General features: G+C 53.2%; 1 protein-coding gene across 1 annotated transcript in view; it reads left to right on the forward strand.

Annotated features, from left to right (window-relative positions):
- Nucleotides 1–23873, forward strand: part of ST14 (ST14 transmembrane serine protease matriptase) — a 38055-nt gene that overhangs the window by 4296 nt on the left and 9886 nt on the right. The window contains exons 2-13 of the mRNA XM_008142854.3: nucleotides 14500–14656; nucleotides 15361–15488; nucleotides 15639–15709; nucleotides 16084–16241; nucleotides 16442–16477; nucleotides 16730–16970; nucleotides 19694–19833; nucleotides 20165–20262; nucleotides 21241–21350; nucleotides 21499–21629; nucleotides 23239–23343; nucleotides 23659–23769. Coding sequence (XP_008141076.2) covers nucleotides 14500–14656; nucleotides 15361–15488; nucleotides 15639–15709; nucleotides 16084–16241; nucleotides 16442–16477; nucleotides 16730–16970; nucleotides 19694–19833; nucleotides 20165–20262; nucleotides 21241–21350; nucleotides 21499–21629; nucleotides 23239–23343; nucleotides 23659–23769 — 1486 coding nt within the window. The remainder of the gene's footprint in view (nucleotides 1–14499; nucleotides 14657–15360; nucleotides 15489–15638; nucleotides 15710–16083; nucleotides 16242–16441; nucleotides 16478–16729; nucleotides 16971–19693; nucleotides 19834–20164; nucleotides 20263–21240; nucleotides 21351–21498; nucleotides 21630–23238; nucleotides 23344–23658; nucleotides 23770–23873) is intronic.

Here is a 23873-nt window from a genome sequence, read left to right on the forward strand (position 1 = left end):
TGGGCTCAGGAAGGGATGGATTACCAAGAGTAAGGATTGATTTGATTTGGGTAAGAGACTGGATTTCTCTTCTTGGGATGTGCCTGCCGTGCCTGGGGCTTAGCAAAAATGACAGTAGCATTTGCCTGGGAATGAGGTTGGGAACGCCTGGCCTCCTCAGAGAATGCTCACCCTGGCTGGCAGTGGTGAGCGTGGCTGGGGTTTGCTCACAGCTTGTGGCCAATAGTTGCCCTTTTTTGTTGGTTAAGAACTTTCCTAGAAGCAGGTCGCCTACCAAAAATTCTGTCTTAGAATCTCAGAGTTTCAGAATTTGCTTGTTCTTTCCAGACTTAGCAACAGAATCCTTAGAATCTTGGTGATGGTTGTCTGACTGGTCAAAATCTTGGCTCCTTTGTCTCTGAGATGGTGATGATGATGATGATGATGGTGGTGAAAAGGAGAAGAATATGATGTCAGCCATTCTACCCCTCATTAAATATGCCCACTTAAATTCATTACCTCTGTTTATCCTCATAGCAACTGTGTGAGGGAAAAAAAAATGCCTAGTTCACAGATGAGAAGACTGAGGCTCAGAGAATTTGCATAATGGTCCAAAGGCAGAGGTAGAACATGGATTCAAACTCAGATCTCTGAGACTTCAAAGCCTGTGAGTTTACCCGCAATGCCATTATACAGTTGTATTCCAAAGACGATGGTGATTGATGCCTGTTCCCAGCCGCATCCTGGGACACACCATTAAGCCCTGTGGTGAGCACCAGCCGCCAACACAAGTCCACTAAACACCTCTCACACCACACTTGTCTGGTTCCCCCTTTTAATGAGTTACTCATGTGGTAGACCAGGAGTCCGGCTGGGGATGCGATTTCAACAAGGCTTTGAACAAAATGTTCCTTTACTCATTACATGAATAAATGTCTTCATGGAAATTTTTAAATTAAAAATAATTTACCCCCTCAAGCCAACAAATCCGGTTGCTTACATTTTTTTTTTTTTATGCCTTTTTCCATTTCTTACCCTATGGGTATGTTTTATCTAGTTTGTTGCTAGGCACACACCAGTTTGTGTTCTGGGAAAGGCATTGTATCAGCCTCCCATCTGCTGGGCACGGTGGAGGGACTGGGGGCTGGAGAACCGTAAGGCCTGGTAGGCTTGTGTCTGATGGAAGGGCTGTGCCAACAGGGTCCATTTATGGATCCAAGTCACCCTGGGCTGCTCCTAACTTCTTCCTGGGTCCTGCGACATTTCTTACTGAGTAGCAACTCCGATGAGGTCTTGGAGCATTTGCTTATCGTCTTTGTTGATGGATGACACCCTCCTGGGGGGAAAGGCCATACCTTGGATGACTTAATTATGAGTCAGAAAGACACGGACAGCCTCTAGGATAGGCAACTGTGTCCATCTCTGTTAGGAGTAAGTCATGCTCTTACGGTCCCACCCTGACAACGGACACTAAAGCCACTTCCTTCCCCCTGTGGTGATGTGACTGTGCTGTGCTGTGAGCCAGGATGCTGAAGGCAGGAGGAGATCCGGACTGCAGAGCTGACGCCCAGCTCAGTAAAAGCCAGGCATGTAATGTGGCTCCCTAGAATCTAAAGTAAATCCCCTCATGTTTTTATTTGGTTGTAACTTTAAATTATTATTAAAGGTTAAATATATTTAAAGAGAATTTGGCTCAGAGAAGTAGAAAGAATTTTAATCTGGGGAAAATACCCTAGAGGAGCATTTTATTAACTTGGTATTGCCTATCCTATGCATGTTTTCTGAAGGAAGTTGATTTTTTTTCCCCCCCCTTACTACAAAAGTTAAGGGTTTTTTGGTTTGTTTTTCTTTTTTAGACAAGCAATACAGAAATATACAAAATAGAAGGTGAACTTCTCTGAAATTCTCTCTTCCAGATTTTTAAAAAATATATATTTTTATTGATTTCAGAGAGGAAGGGAGAGGGAGAGAGAGATAGAAACATCAATGATGAGAGAGAATCATTGATCGGCTGCCTCCTGCACGCCCCACACTGGGGATCGAGCCCGCAACCCGAGCATGTGCCCTGACCGGGAATCGAACCGTGACCTCCTGGTTCATAGGTCGACGCTCAACCACTGAGCCACACCAGCCGGGCTCTCTTCCAGATTTTATAATCTCTATAGTTTGCCTTATATTCTCCCACAGGTCTTCTATGCATATACAAACATGTACTTATTTGGATATTAATATACAGTACATGTGTACATGATTCTTCTTCCCCAAATGGAATCACAATGTCATTCCTGTTCTGCAACTAAAGACATGGTCAAATAAATTAATTCACACACTTATTAACTTTGATTGTAGAGCAGAGACAGCCTCTATCTCCCCCCAGTCTTAAGGAGCAGGTGGGTTACCTGAGACTGAGACTGGGATGGCTTCTCCGAGGAGACACCTGAGGTGTTTAGAATGATGGGAAGGGCCTATGAGCTTTCTGACCTTTTTTTTTTTTTTTCATTTAACATTGTTTCTTGGGCAGTTTTTCCACATATCACCTACTTTCATTTATTTTTAAATATATTTTGATTGATTCTAGAGAGAAAGGGAACGGGAGAGAGATAGAAACATCAGTGATGAGAGAGAATCATTGATCGGCTGCCTCCTGCACGCCCCACACTGGGGATTGAGCCTGCAACCTGGGCATGTGCCCTGACTGGGAATCGAACCATTCTCCTAGGTTGACGCTCTACCATTGAGCCATGCTGGCTGGGCTTACCTACTCTTTTAAAAACCATTTTTGATTGTTGCCTAAGTTTGCAACAAGTGGCTGTATCCTTGCTTATTCATTGTTTTATTTTGTGTGTGTGTGTGCTAATTGAATATGTTAATGGCAATAGCTGGATCAGGAGAAGGTGGGTAACTGATGACCTGCTCCCAGGGAGACCACGCTGGTCAGGCCTCATTTGGATTATGCTGTGGAGTGCTGGTTTCCAGGTCTTCATGGGAATATTGCTCGCTAATAGTGCTGTGAGGTTGGGCCAGATGGCCAGAGGCTTAGGAAACACTTTGATGTCTAGATGATTGAGCTGAGCGAGTTGAGCGAGAGGAGGAGCCGACTCAGCATGGGGACCTGGAAGTATTTTCGGGAGCTGCCTGAGCTGCAGGAGTTAGGCCGGCCCCATTGCCACACTCACGTGCCGGGCATTGTGATGCGGATCGCACCTGGGGGAGGAAGGATTTGTCATGTTGGCAGCAAATGAAAATGCTATTTCCCCCAGAAAGGATGGCCGTGGGGGGATGGGAGATGGGATGATGGCTACAAATTGTCCCAGCTCTAAGAACCCAAGTCCAAGGATATGGTTCTGCAGTTCTCCCCGGGCTCCTATCCTGTCACCTCCCTCCACCACAGGGTTCTGGGTTGTGACCTTGGACCTGGGTCCCCAGGCCCCCTCCCTTGTGGTGGTGCTTTCTTTCCTGTTTGCGTATTCAGTTCTTTCACCCAAACAGCCACTTAGAGTGTGCTCCGACCTGCCTGGGAGCTACGCAGGAGGTGGGAGAGATGTTTTTTTAATGCAGTCAGTGCCAGGAGGCACGTGGGCTTGGGGCTCTTCCACTGACTTCTGCAGATCCCGGGGTCACCAACACGGCTGTTCAAAAAGGTTAAACAGACGCCTCGTGGAATACTACTCAGCAGTAAAAAGGAACAAGCGACTGATGCGTGCTGCGACTTGAGTCATGCTCCAGGGAATTTTGCTGCGTGAAAAAAGCCAGCAATCCCTACATTTATATCCTGGATAATTCATTCCTATAACGTTTGAAAGGACAGCTTTAGGACTGGAAGATGGGTTAGTGGGGAGGGGCCAGGAGGGCGGTGGGCATGGTCACACCCAGGCAGCAAGAGGGTCAGAATCTCCACTTTGCCGGTGGGTGAATACAAGAAACGACACCCGTGATAACAGCGTATGGAACTGAACCCTGGCACACAGAGGAACGCGAGCAAAATGGGACACGTGACTAAGATCCATGGGTTACGTTAATGTGGTGGTCGTGTAATATCGTTTCATAGGATGTGAGAATTGGGGGAACCTGGGCAGAGTGTCCGAGGGACCCCTTGGTGTTATTTCTCACAAACTGCACATGATTCTGTCATGATCTCAACAAAATGGTCAATAATTCAGAGAGAACTAGCCTGTGGAATCAAAATGTGGGCTCGAGCAAAAGGATGAGAAGGAAGTGACACGGCGCTGCCTTTACTTCTTGTTCCTCTTGCTGGGTTTCTGGGGGGATCTGCCTGGTGGTCGCTGCAGGCGGGTGCTTCTTCTGCTTCCTGTCTGGTGACGCGCTGGGGCAGGTGGGAAGGTCGGGGGCCGGGAAGAGGACCTCTGGCAAGTGAGGACAGACCCAAGAGCCCAGGGCAGGGAAGGGTAGGGAAGGGGCAGCGGGGCGTTGGGGCAGAGGATGGAGGGTGAACTTGGAGGCTAGATGGAATTCTCTGGTGGAATTACAAAAGAGGATGTGTCCTGGGGGTAGCTTTTAACTGGGAGAGGAAGAGACTCGAAGAGACCAAATTTGGGGGTGCTGTAAGCAGAACTAGGATGTGAGCTGAGTATTCTCTCCCCTTCCAGCACCGACACAAGTTCGGAAAGTCCCCAGCTTGCTTTGGGTACACTCTTTACACCTGGCTATGGAGAAAGACGTCTTTCAAGCAATCAATCAATCAGTCAATCAATCAGTCAACCAATCAATTGCTAACGTTGGCAAGGTCAAGGGTAAAGGACTGGGGAAAGAAGCAGAACAAGTAGGAACCGGGGCACCCTGACCTCCCAGGGCTGCCTGGGCCGCTCACCGTGGCAGTGGGGTATCACCGATGCCAAGTGGGTGGTGCAGGCCATAGGGGAGGCGCGGGCCCAGGAGAACGTACTGTGGATTGAGGTGGTCCGCAGAGGTTTCCCGCTGGGGCGTGGCCCTGGCTGTGTCCTCAAGGGCAGGCAGGTTTGGTAGGTGGTGAGAGGAGTCCTTCTGAGTGGGCAGGAGGGGACCAGCCTCCTGGTTTCATGCAGGATTGGGGCCCTCTTGGCTGGGGGCAGGGTGAGAGGTGGGGGCCGTCAGCACCCCTAGATCAGATGTGTAAACCGAGACCCGGAGCGTGCTCGGGCAGACTCCCTGGCTTTGCTGGGAAAATGGCCTCAGGTCCAAGAATGGGTGACAAGACCCCAAGGAGGGCTGTCTCTCCTCCCCTCCCCTCCCCACCTCCTGCAGTCCCTGCTGGCCTCTGCGCAGCGGGGAGGAGGGGAGAGGAGAAGAGGGAGGGGAGACAGCAGCAGGACGAGGCCCTCTGGGTGCAGGGATGGATGGGCTGGCCTTGGTTTGTGGCTCCCAGGGGCTTCCTGTATGAGGCCTCCAGGCAGACTTGTGCTGTTAAGGGTGTTTTTTTTTTGTTTTTTTGTTTTGTTTGAATGTTTTAGCTTGAACTCCAGCTGCTCCGCAAGACCAGAGGGAGGAAGGGGCCTTGCTTGGCTTTGGCCAGATGGATGGACGGTGGGTGGAGAAATCAAAACTGAAGGGAGACCGTAGGTAGGCCCTTGTCATTAGCATGAGTCAGGTAATTTGTTTTTACAACACCTCCACTTAGAAGGCTGCAAGGGGTTATTAACCCACTTTTTAGAGAGGAGAACGAGGCACAGTGGGGCCTATTTGCCCCAATGGCTCAGCGCTCCCAGGCCCCACACCTCATGTAGGTCCCACCCACCCCGATCCCTCAGAAGGGAAGGAAGGGATTTGCAGCGGGGGTCCTCCCCAGTCTGTGATCTGTCCCCTTTGGGGGTCGTGTTGCAGGTGTGTGTGGTCCCAGGACCCTGCTCTGTGGGCAGGGCCTGGGCAGTGCAGGGAGTTGGGGAGGGAGCCATGCTGGCTGGCAGGGGCCCAGCCCTGGGTTTCTTGCTGACACGGTGCCCGGTTGGCTGAGTCAGGCCCCCGCGACTTCGCTTCCTGCCCCGACCAGGTGTGCGGCTTTGTTTGACTCCTTTCCTTCCCTGGGAACTTAGCTGGGGGTCAGCGTTCTGTTCCCCTGGATGGCTCGGGGCCACGGATCTCAGGTAATTCTGGGCTGCTGCTTCTGGTGGGGGGACAGTGACGGGTCAAAGGGCAAGTGTGAGAGGCTGGGCAGCAAGAGGCAGCAGGTTCCGAAGTCCACCACCAGCTGACCCCACCTTGGCTGGGCGTAGTGTGTCCGAGGAACTCCGGTGGCCGCCTAGGAGACCCAGGGATGCCCAGGGCCTGTTGTGGGAGGGCCCCAGGCCTGGAAGCCAAGATCCACCCGGTCCAGCTGAAACTGAAACTGACCCGCTGGCGCCTCTCTCTGTGGTGGGACGTGGGCGAGCCCAGCCTACGCTTCTGGGAAGCGAAGGCTGAGTTGCTGGGACTTGAAGTTCCTAAGAATAACCTGGCCCCGCTCCTGGCTGCCGTGTCTGCCTCTCCCCAGAGAGGGGCTTGGGAATGTGGATGCTGGAAGCACGTTGCTCGCTTCGCTTCATTTTTATTGTGACTTTGCGTGCCCAGGCCGGTCGGGAAACGCCGGGGTGGCACCATCCATGGGATCCTGAGACTCGGGCTTCTCCTGAGATCGGCTGTTGGGGCTGCTGAGTGGGCGGAGGATTCTGATGTGGTTCTTTTCTCTTCTCCTGTATCCTTTTGGTTATCCTGTGATGAACAAACAGAGTGTCCTCTCAGCTGGTCACTGCGCTGGGCCGGGGCTACAACGGCGGCAGGATGGCTGAAGTCTTGCTCCCGGGAACCTGCGTATGGGCTGCGGCTCTCTGTCCACAGCTGCCCGAGGTGTCCTAGGTGTGGGTGCTGGCTTTAGTAGGGAGACATATTTGCCCCAGGAGGTCACGGTTCGATTCCCCGTCAGGGCACATGCCCGGGTTGTGGGCTCCATCCCTGGTAGGGGGTGTGCGGGAGGCAGCCGATCCGTGATTCGCTCATCATTGATGTTTCTATTTCTCTCTGCCTCTCCCTTCCTCTCTGAAATCAATAAAAATATATATTTTTTAAAAAGTAGAGTGAGCCGAAACCGGTTTGGCTCAGTGGATAGAGCGTCGGTCTGCGGACTGAAAGGTCCCAGGTTCGATTCCGGTCAAGGGCATGTACATTGGTTGTGGGCACATCCCTGGTGGGGGGTGAGCAGGAGGCAGCTGGTCGATGATTCTCTCTCATCGATGTTTCTAGCTCTCTATCCCTCTCCCTTCTTCTCTGTAAAAAAATCAATAAAATATATTTAAAAAAAAAAAAAGAAGTAGAGTGAGTCATCCTAAGTCGGGCCCCTCATAATCAGCTACTTAAAAAAGAGGCCTTTCTCCAGTTTCACCTTGGAATCTCAATGTTGTGCGGCCCTACTGTGCTCAGCATCGCCCGGGAAGACAAAGGCAGTGTTCGTTTTTGGAATTCGTTTCTTGCGCTGTCGTCCTAGGTGGCCCGTGTTTCTGGGGACTCTGGCCAGGATCTAACAGGGGCCTGGCACCCGAGAGGGGATGTGAGAGTTATGCTGGCTTTGTATTTCTCCCTGTAGAGGCAGGCACGTGCCTTCGAGGGCCGCAGAACACAGCACCTCCTCTCCTTGGAGAACCATTGCAGATGCTCAGACGGTCCTTTCTTGCTTGAACACTCTCAGGGATATTGTGTGGCCCTAATGACCATAGTGACAGTGATGACATCATGGAGCTGAAATCCACCCCGTCTGGTGACGGGTGCACTGAGTCACCGGACCCATACGCGAACAGCACCTGCCACAAATCAACGGCAGAATCGGCAGTGGCGTGTGGAGCCAGCCACCCTGTTCTAGTCTCGGGTCTGAGCAGCACACCTTTGTCTCCAGCCAGTGACATCACCCCTGCCCCTTGACCTTGGTCTCCAGCAGCAAAAGCAGGTTCCCAGTTGCGGTGTGATGGTCTTTCACGGCACCTCCCAGGACTCTGAGTGACCTTTTCTGTTTTTCAGGTTCATTCCCCTTCCCAGCAGGTCACACCCAACCTTAGCCAAATGAGCAACGATCTTTAAAAAAACACACACACCACCATCTGGCATGAAGATTTCTTTACTCCTCATCTGCTTACCTGGGAATCTTGCATGGATTTTCGGATTGTTGTTATTTTTAAATATATTTTATTGATTTTTTACAGAGAGGAAGGGAGAGGGATAGAGAGTTAGAAACATCGATGGGAGCGAAACATCGATCAGCTGCCTCCTGCACACTCCCTACTGGGGATGTGCCCGCAACCAAGGTACATGCCCTTGACCGGAATCGAACCCGGGACCCTTCAGTCCGCAGGCCAAACGCTCTATGCACTGAGCCAAACCGGTTTCGGCGGATTGTTGTTATTTTTTAAATTTATTTAACTTTTTTTTTTTATTGATTTCAGAGAGGAAGGGAGAGAGAGAGAGAGAGAGAGAGAAACATCAATGATGAGAGAGAATCACTGATCCGCTGCCTCCTGCTCACCCCCTACTGGAGATCGAGCCCGCAACCCAGGCATGTGCCCTTGACCGAGAATCGAACCGTGACCTCCTGGCTCCTAGGTCCACGCTCAACCACTAAGCCACGCCGGCCGGGCAGTTAGTGTTATTTTTGCCATTTAGAAATGTCAGCACTCACCAGTTGCTTTTCTCCAGTGACACACTCTCAGCGACCGGTGACAGTGTAGCTCTGGATTCACTGGTCCTAGAGCCGGTGGGAGCATGGGCCCCAGAGGGTTGGGAGCCGGTGGCAGGCCTGCCAGCGTGTGCCTGGGACCCAGGAGACGGTCCCTCTGGCGAGGGAGGATTGCTTGGTTGACGTGGACACGGCTTTGTTTGCTTAGCATTGAGCTTTCAGCCCTGCTGAGTTTCTTACTCCATGGGAGTCCGGGGCGACAAGGGTCTTTCTTGTGTCCAAAATAGCTTTTGTACATCCGTTCATTAGGACCACCACTGGCCTCGGGGAGGAGAGGAGTCGCTTGCACTGGTGTGCTTAGAGCAACAGGAAATAGGATACTGAAGGGCTTCTGCATGCTCCTGGATTTCTGGACCATCCTCTCTATCCCTCTAATAAGTTGGATGGCAATAAATAAATACATAAGTAAATGAAATAACAAGTTGGATGGGAATGGCGATCATCTGACCCTGTCCCTGCAACCTGCCCCTTGGGTCATCCCCCTTCATCCCTCCAGGTTCTTTTTTAAAAAATATATATTTTATTGCTATTTTACAGAGAAAGGGAGAGGGATAGAGAGTTAGAAACATCGAGGAGAGAGAAACATCCATCAGCTGCCTCCTGCACACTCCCTACTGGGGATGTGCCCGCAACCAAGGTACATGCCCTTGACCGGAATCGAACCTGGAACCCTTCAGTCCGCAGGCCGACGCTCTGTCCGCTGAGCCACACCGGTCAGGGCCCCTCCAGGTTCTTCACTCTTCATGTACCCCCAAGCTTTTCACGCCCACCTGTCCTCCAGGAAATCTTTCCTGGCTTCTTGTCTGAGCTGGCGTTGAGCCCTGCTGGGTGTCTGGGGCCTGTGGCTGGCCGGTGGCAATTGGCCTTTCTGTCTGTTTGTAGTAAGCAAGCATCTGGCTTCACAGCGCTGGGTTTTGTGTGTACACCTGCCAGTGTGTTTGCTTCTACGAAAGAGAGCAAGAAGAGGCAAAGCAGGCACCGGCATGCGTTCTCTCCCATTGGCTCCGTGGCCCCGCAGAGAGATTGTTATGTGGACGGGGTGGTTGTGTGTGTAGCCAAGCCGAATGGATGGAGCTCCCTGCCCCCTCCGCCACCAGAGCATGCCTGAAACTCGTCTGTGGTGGAAGGGCGTGGCTCTCGGCCTGGCGTTGCTGCTTTCCTGACTTCACTACCTTTGTGACTTTGTACAGGTCACTCCCTCTCCGCCTCAGTTTCCTTATCAATAAAACCACTGGGCTAGGCCAGGTAATCTCTGACATGCCTAAAAATGGAGCAGAGAGTAAGGCCATAAAAGGAAACAGTCTAATTACTGATTAAACAGCATCTCTGGGCTGAGTGGAGCCCAGCGGTCACACTGCAGGGACCATCAAGGCTCTGCCATTGAGCCTGTCCCACGGCTGATGGCCTTGCTCCAAGGCCAGGCCTGGGCCGCCCTGGGGTGCCCTGTCCATGGGGCTTACTTTTCCTCTTCCCTGAATACTTGCTTCCTGAGTTCTGGAAGCTGACCACTCTGGGAGGCAGAGATCAGGACCGCCTGGCTGTGTGGTCCTGCCAAGTCCTCGTTTCTCCGGCCTGGTCTGTAGGACAGGGTGGTGGCACTACTCGTGAGTGATTCCAGGATTGTTGCGAGGCTCAAGTAAGAAAATAGTTGTGAAATTACTCTGTACATTGAAAAGAAAAACAATAAACAATCATTTTTCTCACATTTCTTCTAACACATACACACATTTATACAGTCTAGAGAGTCTAGCTCTAAAGCCTTATTTTTCTAACACATACACACATTTATACAGTTTAGAGAGTCTAGCTCTAAAGCCTTATTTTTTTTAATTAAATCTTTAAATATGATTAGACATCCAAGGACCATTGGCCATTGAAAGAAAACCCACAGCCTGAAAGAGAAGGACAAAGTTCTGAAGAGAATGACGACATGTAGAGATATATATAAATACCTAGTTGGTAACCTCAGAAAGGGCCAGAAGGTAGTGCGTTCATAAAATAAAAAAAAAGACTGCCCAATAAAGTAACCATCAAAGAATAAAGCATCCTTCTTGGAAATGAAATAGATGGTTTTTGAAATTTAAAGAAAAACACGCCTTGCCTTTATAGTAAGTCATGATCAGGTGATTTTAGTCCTCCAGTTTTGTTCTTCTTTTCATGGTCTGCTGTAATTTCCACATGAAGTTCAGAGCAGAGAGCTCATCAGAAAGCCGGCTGAAATTTTGATCAAGATTATATTGGATCTCTGGACAAACTGGAGAATAGATATCTTGACTACATTGACTCTTGCAATCCGTGAACATGAGATGTTGCTTGATTTATTTTGGTCTTTTCAAATTTCTCTCAGCAATGTTTTATATATTTTAAAATATTTTTATTGATTTCAGAGAGGAAGGGAGAGGGAGCAAGATATAGAAACTTCAATGATGAGAGAATCATTGGTCGACTGCCTCCTGCACACCCCTACCGGGGATCAAGCCGTATTTCTTTTCTTTTTTTTTTTTAATATATTTTATTGATTTTTTTTTAAACTTTTTTTAAAAAATACATTTTATTGATTTTTACAAAGAGGAAGGGATAGGGATAGAGAGTTAGAAACATTGATGAGAGAGAAACATTGATCAGCTGCCTCCTGCATACCCCCTACTGGGTATGTGCCCGAAACCACGGTACATGGTTGACCGGAATCGAACCCGGGACCCTTGAGTCCTCAGGCCGACGCTCTATCCACTGAGCCAAACCGGCTAGGGCTTTTATTGATTTTTTACAGAGAGGAAGGGAGAAAGAGTTAGAAACATCGATGAGAGAGAAACATCAATCAGCTGCCTCCTGCACACCCCCCACTGGGGATGTGCCCACAACCAAGGTACATGCCCTTGACTGGAATAGAACCTGGGACCCTTGAGTCTGCAGGCCGATGCTCTATCCACTGAGCCAAACCGGTTAGGGCGAGCCGTATTTCTTTGATAATATCCTCAGCCAGACTCTGGAATTGGGCTCTGGTGTCACAGGAGATAGAGGTGAGAAGGGAAGGACATTGTTAGAAGTCCTCAGATCTCCACTTCTGTCCCAAGCAAAAACACCCCATCCCACCAGTCCCACATCAGGGGTGGGAAATTGATTTCTCTCACATGTTCTGGAATGTTAGTGGCTGGGTTTAAATTGCTCCATCCAAGAGATTTTAAAAAAATATCCTCTGGAGCAATTAAAGCACCCCATAGAAAAGATCTGCGATAGCTTAACTGTTGGGAATGTCCAGTAAAAAAGCCACTTGTGCCAAGCCATTCACACAAAGCTTCTAAACAGCCTTGCGGACCTCATTCCTAAATACTCATGAACAACTGAGCACCCTCGGGCATTGGGAAAAGCCTTCAACATGAAAGAGAAAAGGCACTCAGTAGAAATACAAAGACGAGAAGACTGTCCACCCAAAATTCAGAGAACAAGAAGAGTAAAATTCAGAGAACAAGAAAGGACTCTTGGAAATTAAAGTTTTAAAGCAGAAATGAAAAACTCAGCAGAAAGATTAAGAAACAAGATGGATACATATAGTAAAAATTGCAGAAAGGTAGAGCAGAGGATATGAAGGGGAGGATATAATCTAAGAAATAATACAAGAAAGTTTTCCAGGCGCAAAGATAAGAGTTCTCAAATTCAAAGGGTAGGTGGAGATTTCAGCTCACGAAATTTAAAAAAAACACACAATTCAAAGCACATCCTCTATGCTTTCAGAGAAAGATGAAAAATCATAAATAAAAAATAATGGATGTATACTATTATGTCTCAAAAGCCAAATTAAAAGCTAAAAAAAAAACAATGGAACCTTCAAAATTGTAAATGAAAATTATTTGACACCTGTAGTTCTATACCTAGCCAAACTATCAACACCCATAACTGCAGAATTAAGGTACTTTCAGGAATATCCAAAGTCTCTCATTTCTCCGGAAGCTACTGAAGTATGTGCTCCACCAAAATGAAGTGATCAGGAGAGATGAAGACATAGAATCCAGGAAACGGGTTTTAACACAAGAGGGAGGTGGAGGGAATTCCCAGGATGATGGTGAAGGAGGTTCCAGACAATAGCTATGAGAAAGGACACAGGGCTGTAGGAGGGAGGCCTCCAGGAGGAAAATGAAATGAGAGGCTATTTGACAGACTTTACATGTGGAGGATTAGAAGAGTATTACACAGCTCTTCGATTGTATGGAAAGACTTGGGTGTGTGTTAAAAAGAAACCCAGTGAAAGAATATTTGCAGCAGGAAAAACAAAAATATAGTTGTACTAGGAAGGCAACAATAGTGAACAGTATTTTCAGAGACTAATAATGAAAACAGTATGGATGTAATTTTTAAAATTTTTTAGCCCTATCACTTTGGAGAGGTCGGGTGAGAGGGAAGGAAGGACATTGAAATCCACATTATCATAAAGAAAGTCAGTTGATTATATTTTAAATAGATGAATCAAGAGATAGTAGTACTGGCATATAATGTAGAAATATGGGGACAAATTCCAGAACAAGCAGTTTGCCTCTGGGGTGTGTTTCTTATCTTTTTTTAAAATGTATTTTTATTGAGGTATAATTGACATACAATAGTGCGTAAGTTTAAGGTGTACAGCGTGTTGATTTGGTACATTTATGTGCTGCGATAGGATTCCCATGGTCAGGTCAGCTATGGAGTGTGTTCCTGTGTGCGATATTACACAAAGTCACAGATACAACCCGTTAGGAAACTAAAAATTTAGAGATAAAAGTATCCAAATGTGACAGGAATGGGGAGAATCTTTCATAGAGAAGGTTTAAATGTGACAAACCAAGAAATGTCCATTCAAGCACGTTATTTAGAGTTCTGAGGTTAACACCGGAAGAACCACATCTGGAGACGGTTAAAAATGGCACATCTGTGGAATTTGGGGTGTGGGCTCTCGCTTTTATTGCAATTCCTTTTGCCGTGGATATGAGGTAGTTAAGCCTATGAACCGTTCAATTTCACGACACACGGCCCCTCTGCAGGATTGAAGAAAGGCAGGTCACGTGTTATAAAAGTTCACCTGTCATGACATGCTGGCCCCGCACCTGCCCCATCCACACATGCTCTCCCCACTCCCCCCACTTCCTGATACCCCTTTACAGGGAGGACTCCAGGAAGCCGCTATCCTGGTTGTGGGAAGGTGTTTTTGTTGTTGTTGTTTGTTTAATATACTTTTATTATTGATTTCAGAGGAAGGGACCGAGATAGAAACATCAATGATCAGAGAGAACCATTGATCGGCTGCCTCCTGCATGCCCCACGCTGGGGATTGAGCCCGCTACCTGGGCATGTGCCCTGACCGGGCATCGAACCGTGACCTCCTGGTTCATAGGTCAACCACTGAGCCACGCCAGCCAGGCTGTGGGACATTTTGTTGTTTTCCCGGCTCTTGGGTCTGAGCACGAGTGTGGATTCCAATAGAGACATGACCTCCTCACCTTGAAATCGTTCACTCGGACCCCTAAGGCTGAAGGCAAGGTGGCTTGTTCCACAGTGGCACGGCCAACTGGTTAAACATTGGTGAAGCAAGGCCACTGGGTAGGGTGTACAGTGTACTAGGATGTGCTGCCCACAGGTGCAGGGGACCGGTGGGGCCTGGGTCTGGGGGGGCTGGAGCAGGGGCTGCCTTTAGAAGCTTGCACCGAGGCACCTGGTGGCCAGGCATGGCCCTGGGCCGGGCCCCACTCCTGGGCCTCTCCCTGTGTCGGAGCGGGTTCATGGACGTGGAGAGCTGCAGTGACTGGGTTTGCCCGCGGGGCAGGCGGGAGAGTGTCTGAGCGGCTGTGCCTTCCTCTGTGCAGAGCATGCATGCCTTTGAGGAAGGCCTGGAGTTCCTGCCGGTCAACAACACCAAGAAGGTGGAGAAAGGAGGCCTCAGGCCCTGGGTGGTGCCCGTGGCTGTGCTTGTGATCCTGCTGGTCTCGCTCGCGGCTGGTTTCCTGGTGTGGCACTTCCAGTGTGAGTACAGCTGGGGTGGGGAGGAGGGCTCTGGGGAGGGCGACGTGGGGATGGCCTACCTCCTCCCTCAGGGACTGACCCCGGGCCCGTGTCTTTTTAAAAATATATATATTTTTTATTGATTTTTTTTACAGAGAGGAAGGGAGAGGGATAGAGAGTTAGAAACATTGATGAGAGAGAAACATCCATCAGCTGCCTCCTGCACACCTCCCTACTGGGGATGTGCCCGCAACCAAGGTACATGCCCTTGACCAGAATCGAACCTGGGACCCTCCAGTCCGCAGGCCAACGCTCTATCCACTGAGCCAAACCGGTCAGGGCTAGGGCCCGTGTCTTATGGACACGAGGGAGAGAATGGAGGCGCAGCGGGGTGGGTGAGGAGGGTCTAAGACTCTGCCCCCCGCTTCCTCTTTCAAGTAGTGGGCGGTGGGTGAGGAATTGGTCAGAGCTGGCCCATCGCGCTCAGGTCCACTGGCCCCTCCCGGCACCCACTGCCCGGTTGTCAGCAGTTCTGTTGCTTTTCATGCTTGGGTCTGAGCATGGGGGTGGACCCCATGGGGACCTGGCCCACCATTTCCACGCCCTTTATCGTCACCCCCCCACCCCCCACCCCAGGGCTGCTGAGGGCAGCTTGTGGACATTGGGGGACCGGACAGGGGTGATGTCACTTCCTCTGACTGTTCTCCTTCCCTGGTCTTGCACAGACCGGAACGTGCGGGTCCAGAAGATCTTTAATGGCTACCTGAGGGTCACAAACGAGAACTTTCTGGACGCCTATGAGAACCCGAACTCCACTGAATTTGTAGAGCTGGCCAGCAAAGTGAAGGAGGCGGTGAGTCACGTCCTGGGCTGGAGCCCTGTCCTGGCTGCATCTCCCTGGGCCGGTGTGGGGCACGGCGGGGCACCAGGTCCCAGGACGGAGGGAGTGGCCTGGGCTGGGGGCAGAGGGACTGGCCTCACTGAGCCTCCTCTCTTTCCGCAGCTGAAGCAACTGTACAGTGAGATCCCCGTCCTGGGGCCCTACTACAAGGAGTCGACAGTGACTGCCTTCAGGTGGGTGCTGCGGAGAAGGCGGGGGGCGGGGGAGGGGGTGCTGGGAATGGGATCTGTGCGCTGTTGTAGGGGGACAAGTGCCTGGTGGCCAGCAGGGTGATGCAGCCACGAGGCCCTGGCTTGGGGAACCAAGTCCTGTTCTGTCCACAACTGTGACAGCTTCTGTCTGGGCCGTGTCTCTCTGACGGAGGGCGCCGGGCAGGAGGGCACCGGGCAGGAGGGCACCGGGGCCTGCCACGTAAACCGCTCCGGAGTGCTGGTGCTGCTTTGCTACTTTCCACATGTGGGTTTGGGTCTGCACCGGGCATCCGGGAGAGTGGGGACCAGCGGGTGCCCAGAGCCCACCCGCATCTCAGACTCGGGCCTCTCCGCAGCGAGGGCAGCGTCATCGCCTACTACTGGTCGGAGTTCAGCATCCCCAGCCACCTGGTGGAGGAGGCCGAGCGCGTCATGGCCGAGGAGCGCGCCATCCGCCTGCCGCCCCGCGCCCGCACCCTGAACTCCTTCCTGCTGACCTCGGTGGTGGCCTTCCGTGAGTGCGGGCCTGCGGGCTGCCGGGGGTGGGCATTGGCGGGCCGGGCCGGGCGGCGCAGGGGACCACTGCAGGAACTCGCTCTGCTCTGCAGGAAGATAAGACAGTGAGCTGCTGGCTCCTCCCCCGGGGAATAAGGAAGCAGGAACGAGGAAACAGGCCGGGCCAGTAAATACTCGATTCTCCCTCTTGTTTTTCAGCCACGGACCCCAGAACAGTGCAGACCGCCCAGGACAGTAAGTACCAGGCCCTCCTCCTAGTGGTGGGTTGGGATGTGGCCAGATGCCCTTCAATCCAGGCGTCCCCACAAGTCACATGTTGGTGACAGCCAGCACATCCCTTCGCCTGTCCCAGGCCACGAGATGCCGCTTCCTGGTCTCTCCTAGGCCCATGGCAACCTGGGGCGCCTTGGAGAGGCCGGCCCTGGGGGCACCCCTACGGGGCTCTGTCTCCACCCAGCTCTGCCTCTCCTCCTCTGCTTCCCACAGACAGGTGCAGATTCGCCCTGCACGCCCGATGGGGGGAGCGGACTCGCTTCACCACGCCCGGCTTTCCTGACAGCCCCTACCCAGCCTTCGCCCGCTGCCAGTGGACCCTGCGGGGCGATGCCAACTCCGTGCTGAGCCTCACCTTCCGAAGCTTTGATGTCGCAGAGTGTGACCCCCATGGCAATGACCGGGTCATGGTGTATGACACCCTGAGCCCCGTGGAGCCCCGCACGGTGGTGCAGTGAGTGTCCCGGGGCGCAGAGGTGGGAGCTGGGCTGGCGCCTCTGGTGGGCGGGGGGCCTCTGGGCCAAGTTGGAGACAGTGTGTGTGACAGGCCACTGCGAACTGACAGGCAGCAGAGGGCGGGTGTGGCGCCGTCCTCAGCATGAGCTCAGCGGAGCACCGCGGAGGTGACGTCTCTGCCTTGGCCGTGGTGAGGAGGCGATTGGTCCCTAGACACCAGTAAGCAGGGTGTCCTTCACCTGCGGAGCCAAGGCGCGCCCTGCGGGGGTGAAACGCGGTTTTGTGGAGGCCTGTAGGTCGGGAGAGGCTGCCATTGAAAAGGTAGTTTGTTGCTCGGCTGGCGTCGACTTATGAACCTGGAGGTCGAGGTTCGATCCCCAGTCAGGGCACATGCCCTAGTTGCGGGATCAGTCCTCAGTGAGGGGTGTGCAGGAGGCGGCTGATGCGTGATTCTCTCTCTCATTGATGTTTCTATCTCTCTCTCCCTCTGCCTTCCTCTCTGAAATCAATTAAAAAAATATTTATATATATATATATATATATATATATATATATATATATATATATGAGAGGAGCCTTTAAACCTTGGAAAGGAAAGGAAAGGAAAGGAAAGGGAAAAGAGGAAAGGAAAGGAAAGGAAAGGAAAGGAAAGGAAAGGAAAGGAAAGGAAAGGAAAGAATTTGTTACTCACAATTCCCAAACGGAGGACCCCCTGGGGAAGCACCAGGGTGGTCGGGCGGCGAGGACACGGCAGCAAACATGGCAGTGCTGTTCTGTGTGGTTCCCGCAGGAAAGGCGAGGCAGGGAGGTGCTCTAAGCAACTCCAATGGGCTCTGGGGCCTGGGGCTGTCTCTCCGGGGCTGGGGCCTGGTTGTAGGGCGATTAGGCCAGTGGGTGGTGGCCAGGAACGTAGGAGCCCCAGGGAGGAGACGCGGGGTGGGCTCTGGATGGGTTGGCTTGCGCTTGAAAGACTTGGCCATGGGTGTGTCTAGACTGTCCCTAGGAATGGTCTGACCTTGGGAGGGCCCTCTCTGCAGTCAGCAAGGTCCCAGGTGCGAAAGCATCGGGATGGCGGGGACTCGAAAGGCATCACGCACCTGCCACGGAGGTTGGGGTGCGAGATGAACACCACCCCCCGCCAGCCGCAGGTCGGGCAGGGGCTGCCCTCCGAGGCGCAGCGGGCGGGCGGGCGGACTGCCCCCTCCCCAGCTCTGCCTACGTCTCAGGATGAATGACAGGCTAAGATTCAAGCCCAAACCCAGCGGGAACCATCTGCTGCCACCGCTTAGCATCAGGACCTCTGTCTCCACCCATTTGGTGCAGGGTTCTGTCCCTCCTGCTTCACTAACGGTACTACAGATAAACACATCTCCTGGAAAGTAAGAGTGGAAAACAGGCATGTGTAAGGGGGACCTACATCATTCATAATCTTACTTTCCAGAAACAATCACTGCTGACTTTGTGATGTCTATTCTTCCAGACTTTTCTGCTGTGTGAGTGTCTATTTGTGATGATATTTAAACTAGAGGCCCAGTGCACAAAATTCGTGCACTTTGGGGCAGGGGTCCCTCAGCCCAGCCTGCACCCTCTCGAAGTCTGGGAGCCCTTGGGCTGATGGCTTAGGCCTGCTCCTTGCTCAGTCCCAATTGGCTGGACCCTAGCATCAAGCTAACCCCTGGTGGTCAGTGCACGCCATAGTGAGCGGTTGAGCGGCCTTAGCATATCATTAGCATATTATGCTTTGATTGGTTGAACAGAGGACCGGACACTTAGCATATTAGGCTTTTATTATATAGGATATAGGGTTATACAGCACCTTCGGTTTTGTTATCTGCTTTTAAAAAATGAACTTTAAAATAAAATGAAGGGGAAATAAAAAGTAAATAAAAATGAAGCATACAAGATAGGGCAAAAGTAGGTTTATAGTTGTTCATATGGAAAATCTATAATAATAAAAGCATAATATGCTAATTAGACAGGCCGTTCTTCCGGACAAAGCTGGGGCTGCGAGGGAAGCCCGGGTGCCGGGTGCCAGAGAGAAGCCGGTGCCGGCAGCCGGGGAAAGGAAGGCCTACTCTTGCAGGAATTTCATGCATCGGGCCTCTAGTAATACAACAATTAATGAATAATTCAAGAATAAAGCCTGCGTTTCAACGTACTCACAATTTTAAACCTACGTTTGCCCCACCCTTGATTTCCGAACCAGTAATTCTGCCTCTGATCCTCATTTTCCGGTGGGACAGACGTGGTGTAGTTGAGGCAGCAGGACACGGTCCTTGGCCGCGTGGCTCCGGAGCCTGGTGTCCGGGCTTGAATTCAGCCCCGACACTGACTGACTGCGGGATCGTTAGTTCACCTCTCCATGCCTCAGTGTCCTTACCCGTAAAATGGGGCTAATCGTCTCTACTGTGTAGAGTTGCTATGAAGCTACCTGAGTTAATGGCTATAAAAGCACTGAGTGTTAGTAGTTCATAGTGTTACGACTCCTGTTCTTGCTATTAGTTAGCCTGTAGTTGAATGAATCCTGTAATGTTAGGCAGTCTGTGTTTCTGAGGTTTTGCTATTTTAAATGGACGGTCTTTTCATTAAATCCTTACTGAGGTTATGGGTGGGGCTGGCCTTTTGTGAAGGGGCCCCAAGGTTAGGGGTGGGGTCCTTGGGCCCCTTCTGCGTGGCTTCTGTTTGCCCTCACTAACGCCCGCCTCTTTTGCCCCCCCACAGGCTGTGTGGCACCTACCCCCCCTCCTACAACATGACCTTCATCTCCTCCCAGAATGTCCTGCTCGTCACGCTGATAACCAACACGGAGCGGCGACATCCTGGCTTTGAAGCCGTGTTCTTCCAGCTGCCCAAGATGAGCAGTAAGGAGGGCAGGGGTGGGGGCAGGGGCAGGGAGAGGGCCAGGGGCAGGGGCAGGGGCGGGCAGAGGGAGAAGGGGACAGCAGGTGGTGGTGGGCTGGCCAGGTCGGTGACAGAAGTTGGAAGCTTAAGTCATAGGCCATTAGCCCTTCACCTGGGTCCGGAGCCCCGCCGACGCCGGCCGCCTCCCCGCACTGGCTGTGGAGCCTCCCGGTGGCCAGCGGCCAGGCCTGCAGCCCAGAGCCCTGGCTTGGCCTCAGGCCGCTCCGCCTGCCCCTCCGCCTGGCCCAGCCCGTGCTCAGTCCTCGTGCCCCTTCTCCTCTTCCCTCTCAGGCTGTGGAGGCTACTTACGTGACGCCCGCGGGACATTTAGCAGCCCCTACTACCCGGGCCACTACCCTCCCAACATCAACTGCACCTGGGAAATCGAGGTAGGAGCTGTGGCGGGAGGGGAGGGAGGGGTCAGGGAGATGAATGAGAGAGAGAGAGAGACAGAGGGAGGAGGGGACGCTCCGGGATGGCACGTGAGGAGCGCAGAGGGGATGAGCTCCTTGGCCACCTCCACGAGGCTGCAGGTGTGAATCGCACGGGTGGCAGGGTCATGCATGGCAAGGTCGTGCGTGGCAGGGTTGTGCGTGGCAGGGTCGTGAGGGGCTGACCTGCTGCCAAGTCAGGCAGACCCAGACTCAAGTCCCAGCTCCTCCGTGGCCATCTGGGGGGCGTGGGCAGAGCCTCAGCTTGCTCTGGGTCACGTGAGAGGGCCGGTGGCTGCTCCCAGCCAGAAGTGGGGTGGGGACGAGGTCAGAGTGGGCATGTGCCGCTGAGAGCACTTGCTGAATGGCCCTGGGACAAGAGTCCCCCACACAGGACTGCTTCTCACGCCCTCCCCATCCCAGATCCATCTCCTTTTCCTCCCTCGATAATGGTGGGAGGACCTTCCAGCCTTTTTTATTATTATTATTAATATGTTTTTATTGATTTCAGAGAGGAAGGGAAAGGGAGAGAGAGATAGTAACCTAAACGATGAGAGAGAATCATTGGTCAGTTGCCTCCTGCACATCCCATACTAGGCATCGAGCCGCAACCCGGGCATATGCCCTTGGCTGGGAATCGAACCATAACCTCCTGGTTCATAGGTCAAGGCTCAACCCCTGAGCCACGCCTGCCGGGCCCAGCCTTCTTTAGCCACATAACCGTGTCTCTTGCCCCTGAGTCTAGAGGTTCTTCCAAACCCGGCCCCCGACCCCTCCCGCTCTGGGTGGCATGCAGCCCCCGTGGCCCTAGAGGAGAGGCCGCAGCCACGCTCCCTGCCCGCCCCCTCCTCCCGGCCCCACGGCCGCCGCTGACGCCCCTGGGTTTGGGGAAGAGGGAAAGAAGCAGCGGAGACCCAGCAGCGTGTCTTTCTGCAGGTGCCCCACAACCGGAACGTGAAGGTGTCCTTCAAAGTCTTCTACCTGTGGGAGCCCAGCGTGCCCGTGGGCACGTGCCCCAAGGACTACGTGGAGGTCAACGGGGAGAAGTGAGTGCCTGGGAGAGGGGTGCCGGCTGGGGAGTGGGGGACTGGCCGGGGAGTCAGGGAGCGGGCCCGGGGCCCAGGTGGGGGGAGTGTCCACGCCCCGGGGTGGGTCCTCTGCCTACAGTTGGCCTCCCCCCCCCCCCCCCCCCAGGTTCTGCGGAGAGAAGTCCCAGTTTGTGGTCGCCAGCAAGAGCAGCAGGATCACGGTGCGCTTCCATTCGGACCAGTCCTACACCGACACGGGCTTCTGGGCCGAGTACCTGTCCTATGACTCCAGTGACCGTGAGTGGCTTCTCCGGAAGGAGGAACCCGGCTGGAGGGAAGGACCCCAGCGGCACGCTCCGGGCTGCGTCTTCCTAGCGTCGGGCCTTCCTCGTCCTAAGGCCCCAGGGCGTGTGAGGCGCAGGTCCCTCTGGCAGCCTTCTGAGGGGGAAAAGGCTACCTGACATGCATGTATTTTTTTTTTTAATCTATTTTTAAAAAATATATATTTTATTGATTTTTTTTACAGAGAGGAAGGGAGAGAGAGAGAGAGTTAGAAACATTGATGAGAGAGAAACATCCATCAGCTGCCTCCTGCACACCCCCCTACTGGGGATGTGCCCGCAACCAAAGTACATGCTCTTGACCGGAATCGAACCTGGGACCCTTGAGTCCACAGGCTGATGCCCTATCCACTGAGCCAAACCGGTCAGGGCTTAATCTATTCTTTAAAAAACATATTTTTATTGATTTCCGAAAGGATGGGAGAGGAAGAGGGAGAGGGAGAGGGAGAGGGAGGAGAGAAATATCATTGATCGGCTGCCTCCTGCATAGCCCCCTACTGGGGATCGAGCCAGCAACCCGGGCATGTGCCCTGACTGGGAATCGAACCGTGACCTCCTGGTTCAGAGGTCGACGCTCAACCACTGAGCCACGCCGGCCGGGCCATGCATGTAAGAAAGACCCCCGTGAACACTGGCATATCCCACGCCCTTCGGTCCCAGGTGCGGCCCCTGAGCCGAGGACCCTGGTGCCTTGGGGCCACCTGTCCCTGTGGCCCTGGATCGCTGACCATCGGTGCTTGTCTCGGCGGCCTTTCCGCACCTTTGCGGTTAAGAGCATCGTTTTGAGACATTGGAAACTTCGGGGCACGCGCACCACACTAACTGCGCCTGGCTGAGACAGGTGCATGAGCCGGCCCGGAGGCATCTAGCAGCTTCTGTTGCCTTTAATTTCACTGTCTGTGGCGTGAGGAGCGGTTCCCCCGTGTACAAATGGTTTCGTGTGTCAGCCCTTCGTCGGAGATTAGCCTTCTGGAAGACATTTTAACCGTACGCAGGAGTCCACGTTTAAGTAAAAATCCTATGGCATGGCTCTCCACCAAGAGTGAAATGAGCTGAGCAAACCCCTCGGATAAGTGACTGAGCTGCCAATGCAGACAAAGTGACCGAGGTCCCCCCCGAACCTCGCCGTCCGCCTGATGACATCAGGTGGCAGACACCTTTCCATTTCAGAAACACGGGAACGCGGGAAATGGGGGAGGGGACACCCACATTCCCGAGCTGCCCGGCTGCTGTTGCTGTGCGTCGCTCTGGGGCCATAGAGCACCCAGCCAGCCCCTCTCTGCTTTGCCCGGAGCTCCCGGGGTTGGGTCGCCGGCCGTCGGGAGGGACCTGGGCCAGCCTTCCTGTTTGGGCTGTAAGAACCCCCTGGCCCCGCTTGGTGGACCTGGATACCCCTCCCTTCTGGTGCCCGTGGCAGCCTGCGCCTCTCCGTTCAGGGTTGGACTGGCCAGTTTTCGTGAGTCCTCAGTGTGGCCGTGAGGTCGGCTCTGGGGAGGGAGGTGAGGCGGGGAGCGGCTGTGGAGGAGGGTGGAGGCCCGGACCTCAGGCCTGTCCTCTCCCCGCAGCGTGCCCGGGGAAGTTCATGTGCAACACGGGGCGCTGCATTGGGAACGAGCTGCGCTGCGACGGCTGGGCCGACTGCGCCGACCACAGCGATGAGCTCGACTGCAGTGAGTGGGGCTGCGGGCCGGGACGTGCTCTCTTGCCCTTGCTGTGCCCTGGCGCCTGCCAGCTGATCCCGGGGGCCGGAGGTGGCGGGGGGTTGTGCCCATCCCCGAGTACACCTCTAGCCCTCCCTCGCTCAGCTGTGTGGAGCCTGGGCCCCGAGGAGCAGGCAGCTCCATAGGCCGTGAGCGGGGGCCCCGGGTGCTCTCCAGGGACCAGGTCCCCAGGCAGCTTCCCAGGGAGGCAGTGAGTGACGAGTGAGCGGGGGGCTCACATCCCGCTGAGCCTCCCTAGCTGACTGCCGCCCTCGCCACCCCCAGAATGCAATGCCACCTACCAGTTCACGTGCAAGAACAAGTTCTGCAAGCCCCTCTTCTGGGTGTGCGACACCGTGAACGATTGCGGGGACAACAGCGACGAGCTGGAGTGCAGTGAGTGCCCGTCGGGGCTGCCCGTGGGGGGCTGCCCGTGGGGGGCTGCCCGTGGGGGCCCGGCTCCCTGCAGTCCACTCAGCCGGGACTTGGACCCCTGACAG

The sequence above is a fragment of the Eptesicus fuscus genome, chromosome 23 (genome assembly GCF_027574615.1).
Source record: "Eptesicus fuscus isolate TK198812 chromosome 23, DD_ASM_mEF_20220401, whole genome shotgun sequence".
In the NCBI taxonomy this organism is placed as follows: domain Eukaryota; kingdom Metazoa; phylum Chordata; class Mammalia; order Chiroptera; family Vespertilionidae; genus Eptesicus; species Eptesicus fuscus.